Raw genomic sequence first — 6,171 nt, forward strand, 5'->3', positions numbered from 1 at the left:
CAATTCAGCCGCATTCCTGTAATAAAATCGATTCGATTGTTAACTACAGATTGCGGTCAATCACCATTCTCCGCCACGGCACAACGCGCGCGGTTGCAAGGTTTGATGAATCCAGGACCTGCAAATCTTGCATCTGTCAACTGCCAGAAGAAAAAACTACTGAAAAAAGTCGATGTGGATATACAGATCTTTCTTGGCTCGAATTATCTGGTTCGACCTCTTTTGCGGAAGGGGCTGCGACCTGCGAGTGAGGTCTTCGATACTGTGCTCATGATTGTAGTCTTCAGTCTCCAGACACTTCTTCTGGATTCAATCCAGCAACAAAGTCGACTAAACTGTACAGGTTGTGACTTGTCTGACGTCTTGTTCCTGCAGCGCCACAGACTATTCAGCAGCGGTTGTCTTCATTCAGTATGCGGGAAAAGAAAACAATCCGGTCATTGATGCGTGCTTCTGTGGAGCAGAATGTAACAAGTTCTTCCACGGCGGTCCTTCGGGGAATCTGCTCCACAATCTGGCCAAGCATGGGCTATTTTCTTTGGAACAATCAACGAGATCAACCAGACTATATATCCATGTATCCAATGTATGTGTGCTTTGGACCCTCGCCTACACCAGACCTGCACACTATGAGCCTTCTCCTAGCCTTGGGGCAGTTGCTCTTGCTGCTTGCCTTGCCACACCTTTATTGTGCCTCAAATTCTACGCAGTCGCCACTAGATCGGCAGGCTGAGGCACTTCTCAAGTGGAAATCTGGCCTACTAGAAGGAGGGAGCTCTTGTCTGGACTCATGGACAAAGGAAACCAGTCCATGTAACTGGACTGGGGTTGACTGCAGCACCACAGGGCCCCGTGGCCGCTACCAGGGTGATCGTGTCCCAGTTGTGTCAAATATTTCGGTTTCGGCGTGTGGCTCATCTTTAAATGGCACATTGGACAGGCTCCACTTTGCGGACTTCCCCCATCTTCTGCATCTGGACCTCACAGGCAACTCTCTCTCAGGCACAATCCCGTCATCCATTGGGAGTCTCTCCGAGCTCGTGTTCTTGGATCTATCCTACAACTACCTCAATGGATCTATCCCACCGTCCATAGGTAACTTTAGAAACAGACCCCTCTCGATCTAGTATCATACAATTCATACATGTTGTACATGTCTGTTTTACAATTGATTTGCTAGATGATATTGAAAGATGCTCACCTTAAGTTGCAGAAGCTTTGCTTGACTCCGTGCCTCCAATTTTTTTTCTAAAATTTGACCACAATATAAGTGAAACAACTTTGTCTCTGCACTATTTAAAGATGATAATTTTTTTGCAGGCTTGCCTCATCTTGCCTATCTCGGCCTCAGTAATAACGCTATCTCTGGCCGAATCCCATCAAACATTGGTGCTCTTGCAAAGCTCGAATACTTGGATCTATCCTTTAATCATCTTGATGGATCTATCCCACCATCTATAGGTAATTTGAGAACTGATCTAACTCGATCTGTCATGCAATTCACACATGTAGTACACATCCCTACTACAATTGGCCTAGTAGGTAACTTTTAGAAAACTGATCTCTCGTGATCTATCATGCATATAGTTCACACATGTTGTACACATCTGTTTTACAATTCGCTTACTATATGATTTAAAGATTCCCAGCTTAAATTTCAACAGCTTTACTTGACTTTCCACCTGCAAATTTGCCAAAATCTGACCATATAAAGTTGTGTAGATCTTAAATTATGCAGCATATTTTTCTATATTATCTTTCCGTACAATTTAAAGATGATCAGTTTTACAGGCTTGCCTCATCTTGCCTATCTCGACCTCAGTCACAACTCTCTCTCGGGCTCAATCCCGTCATCCATTGGTGGCCTTGCCGAGCTCGTGTACTTGGATCTATCCGACAATGCCCTCAGTGGATCCATCCCACGATTCATAGGTAACTTCAGAAACAGACCTCTCTCGATCTTGTATCATACAATTCACACATGTTGTAAATGTATGTTTTACAATTGATTCGCTAGATGATCGAAAGATGCTCAGCTTAAGTTGCAACAGCTTTGCTGGACTCCGTGCCCCATTTTTCTTTCCAAAATTTGACCACATTAAATTTTGTAGACCATAAGTTAAACAACATATTTCGCCATCTTGTCTCTGCACAATTTTATGATCATAATTTTTTTTGCAGGCTTGCGTCATCTTGTCCATCTGGACCTCATGGGCAACGCTATCTCTGGCCGAATTCCATCAAACATTGGTGCTCTTGCAAAGCTTGAATACTTGGATCTATCCTTTAATCTTCTTGATGGATCTATCCCACCATCTATAGGTAATTGTACAAAACTAACCTCAATCACGCTCTCTTACAATCTGTTCTCTGAAGGACCCATCCCTCCTAGTTTGATAAATCTGAAGAATTTAGAATTGATAGATATTTCCAACAGTCAAATCAATGGTTCTATTCCTAGAAGCATTGGAAATCTAACGAGTTTACAATACTTAGATCTTTCTCATAATCAAATAAATGGTTCCATTCCTTCGACCTTGTCGAAATTGATCTCTCTAACAATACTTGCCCTCCAGTCCAATCAGCTTAATGGCATACTACCACCAGGGTTAGGATCTCTTGTTCTTCTCTCACGTCTGCACCTAAGTGGCAATCAACTTTCAGGAGGCATTCCACCTGAGATAGGACACTGTCACTCTTTATTGTCGATACTCATATCAAACAACTTACTGACAGGGGAAATACCACAAGAACTTGGGCATCTTACCGGCCTACATGAGCTGGATTTGAGTAGAAATGCTCTAAGTGGTGCTATCCCAGTGAATCTTTCTATGCTATACAATCTGCGCAACCTGAATTTATCATATAACAGTTTGACTGGCAGAGTTTGGTATACATCTATCCCTGCAGCAGTGACCATTCTTTCACTTGATCATAATATGGCTTTATGCGGCGAGTCACAATATAACTTGACTCCATGTGAATCACCAAAGGTTGGTAGCAAACAAGAAAGCATTAAACGCCCAAATTTGATGTTACTTCTTGCTTTTGTTACTCCCTTTTCCTTCGGTTGCCTAATAATAGCAAGCATCGTGGTTGTTCGCCGGAGAACAAAATCAATAAAAAGTAGCAGCAAAAGCAAGTCTGGAAATATATTTTCCATATGGAACTTCGATGGGAAGATCGCATTCGAAGACATAATCAGTGCAACAGAAGATTTCGATGAGAAATACTGCATTGGCGTTGGGGGATATGGATCTGTCTTCAAGGTTGAGCTTGACAGCGGGGTTATCTTTGCCGTCAAACTCCTCCACTTAATGGAAGAATACAGTGACGAGGGAACATTTCATGCCGAGATTGAAGTGCTGACGAAAATCAGGCACCGATGCATAGTCAAACTGTATGGCTTCTGTTCCCATTCCCACTGCAAATTCCTTGTGTATGATCTTATCGAGAGGGGAAGTTTATCATCCATTCTGCACGAGCAAGAGCTAGCAAAGGAGCTGGATTGGCCCAGGAGAGTCGCTGTTGTCAGGGACGTAGCTCAAGCTCTCTCCTACTTGCACCATGATTGTGATGATCCGATTGTGCATCGTGACATAAAAAGCAGCAATATTCTTCTGGACCTCGATTACAAAGCTTGTGTCTCGGACTTTGGCATGGCGAGGAAGCTCAAGAACGGTTACTCAAGCTGGAGCACTATCTTTGCCGGTACATGTGGCTACATAGCCCCAGGTACGTATGAGGGCTTAATCCATTCTGAAACTTTAACTAATACTGTATGAAAAAGTGATTCATAATATAGACATAATAATGGGTTCTGTTCTGACTATATAGCTAACTACTTTTGTTTCCTATCACAGAATTATCATCCACTATGGTGTTAACTGAGAAGTGCGACGTGTACAGCTTCGGCGTGGTTGCGCTGGAAGTTGTTATGGGAAAGCACCCAGGTGATCTACTCCTCCCGTTCTTTTGCCGAACAGAGCAGCCAACAAAGCTCAAAGACGTCCTGGATCAACGCATTGCAGCACCGTTGAGCATCGATGAGGAGAAGGCTGTCATTTTGGTTGCTCTGGTTGCTTTTGCTTGCCTGCAAGTCAACCCAAAAGCCCGGCCGACAATGCAGCAGGTATATCAAGCGCTCTCAAATAGAAGCCACATAGCGCTCAGGCCCCTTCATGAAATCAGGCTGCAAGATTTGCATGATTACTGTGGCAGCATAAAGAGTATCTGAAGCTGTATATATGATCTCCTGGGTTGGCAGTTATATATTTGGCCTCAAAGTTTCTATCTCATTTCCATATTTGTGAGTATACAGAGTAATGAGCAATAAGGAAAACATCTCTGCATGTCGATTCAATGTCTTTTTCACTATTGGATACAAAAATATAACGTCCCCTTTATGGCTATATCTTCATTCAGCTGAAGCAGGTGTAAGTGGGATACTGGGATCACATATTTTCCAGCTGGTCATGTTTTGAATTGATAAAACTGAGCTCATGAATCTATTTTTAGCAGAGGAATCTTATGAAAAACAAAGGACCACGCTAGGCGTCGGGCAACCGATCCCGTCCCCGGATCGGTCGCACTGCCGCCGCTCGTTCCGCTCATCGGACGCTCAAGAATCAACGCTGGACATGTCGCTTTCAAAGCTGCAGTATGGTGTCCGGTCTTGTCCCGCGTTGCAGCGCTGCATGCAGGGGCGATTTACACAAAAATAACCCAAAAGAGGAAGAAAAGCACAGACTGACCCTCTGGCGAAATTATTTCACCAATCTAACCCTTTTGTGTGGCGCCCCTCCCACGGGCGCCACATATGCCCATGTGGCTCCCCTCCTGCCGGCGCCACACACCCAGCCGACGTGGCCCCCTCGCCGCTGAGCTGGTGCGCCCGTCCGACGTGGCAGCATGTGTGGCGCCCCTCCCAACGGCGCCACACATGCACTTGGAATCCCCCAAAACATACTGTGGGACAAATCCTCTGGGACTTAGCCGTTTTGCGAGGCTCGATGTGTGGCGCCGATGACACGGGCGCCACACTAGCCTGTGTGGCGCCGATGCCACGGGCGCCACACATCCACTTAAGTGTGGCGCCCGCGCCCGCGCCCAGCCCGACCCTCTCTTTCTCTTCTTTCTCTCCTCTCTTTCTCACCCCCAACCGCCGCTGCCGGCCGCCTCTCCGCCGCCCCCCACCAAATCCTCCACGGATTCTACAGATCTGGCCGGCCAAATCCATCCCCATACAATCCTCAAGGTATTCCCCTTCGTTCCCCTTCGATTCATCCAAGATTTGCTCCGGTTTAATTCGTTCCCCTTCGATTCATCCTAGATTGGAAATGTTGGTTGTGTTTGAACCATAGATTTGTATGCATGTGTGTTGAACCATAGATTTGTTGAAACCATAGATTGTATGCATGTGTTTGAACCATAGATGTTAAATTTTGTTAGATTGTATGCATTGTATCCAAAGATGTTTGAAATGGCTATGTATGTGTTGAAATGGGTATGTAAGTGTTGAATGTATGTATCCTAGATTTGTGGAGGAACCCTAGGCATCAAATTTCATGAATGTGTATTTGTAGGAATAACTCATATGGTGTTCTATCCCTAGATATGAATGTATGTGTGTATGGAACCTTATGTATGTATGTGGTGAAAGACAAAATTGGAGCTTAGCAAATGCATTCTATTGTCTTACATATGTCTATTATGTGCCTAGGAATGGTATGTCTTACGAAATTCATATGTGTGATGTATTTGGATATGAACTCTCGTGTATTTGGATATTCTCATGTATGTGTTGCTCATTTTTGTTAGTGGAATGACTCATAACATGGTTGTGTAAACATGTAGGATGGTGTGGCTTCTGGATGAAGAGTACGACAGGGAGCACCGGGCTGTTCATATGACGGAGAGGGAAACGGATCTTCACCCTTTGAAGATTCGTTACCATGGCACATCGGATATACCTTATGACGAGAGGTACACGGAGTTCATCCGGCCTACCGGTCTTATGCCGTTCATATCCCTTGTAAGCCGTGGGGGGCCACACATGAACCCCTCGGCACTCACCGCCCTTGTCGACCGGTGGAGGCCGGAGACTCACACCTTCCACTTGAGGGCCGGCGAGATGGCCCCTACTCTCCGAGGATGTTTCCATGATCCTTG

At 45.1% G+C, this 6,171-nt stretch overlaps 1 protein-coding gene across 1 annotated transcript; it reads left to right on the plus strand.

Moving 5' to 3' along the window:
• Positions 1 to 625: 625 nt before the first annotated feature.
• On the plus strand, positions 626 to 4,279 carry LOC124708288 (probable leucine-rich repeat receptor-like protein kinase At1g35710). Its single transcript, XM_047239970.1, has 6 exons — positions 626 to 1,095; positions 1,321 to 1,461; positions 1,792 to 1,932; positions 2,182 to 2,993; positions 3,183 to 3,735; positions 3,864 to 4,279. The coding sequence occupies exons 1-6, from the start codon at positions 630 to 632 to the stop codon at positions 4,235 to 4,237; spliced, it is 2,487 nt and encodes an 828-aa protein (XP_047095926.1). The 5' UTR covers positions 626 to 629; the 3' UTR covers positions 4,238 to 4,279.
• The last annotated feature ends 1,892 nt before the right edge of the window (positions 4,280 to 6,171 follow it).

This window comes from Lolium rigidum, chromosome 4 (assembly GCF_022539505.1).
Source record: "Lolium rigidum isolate FL_2022 chromosome 4, APGP_CSIRO_Lrig_0.1, whole genome shotgun sequence".
NCBI lineage: Eukaryota > Viridiplantae > Streptophyta > Magnoliopsida > Poales > Poaceae > Lolium > Lolium rigidum.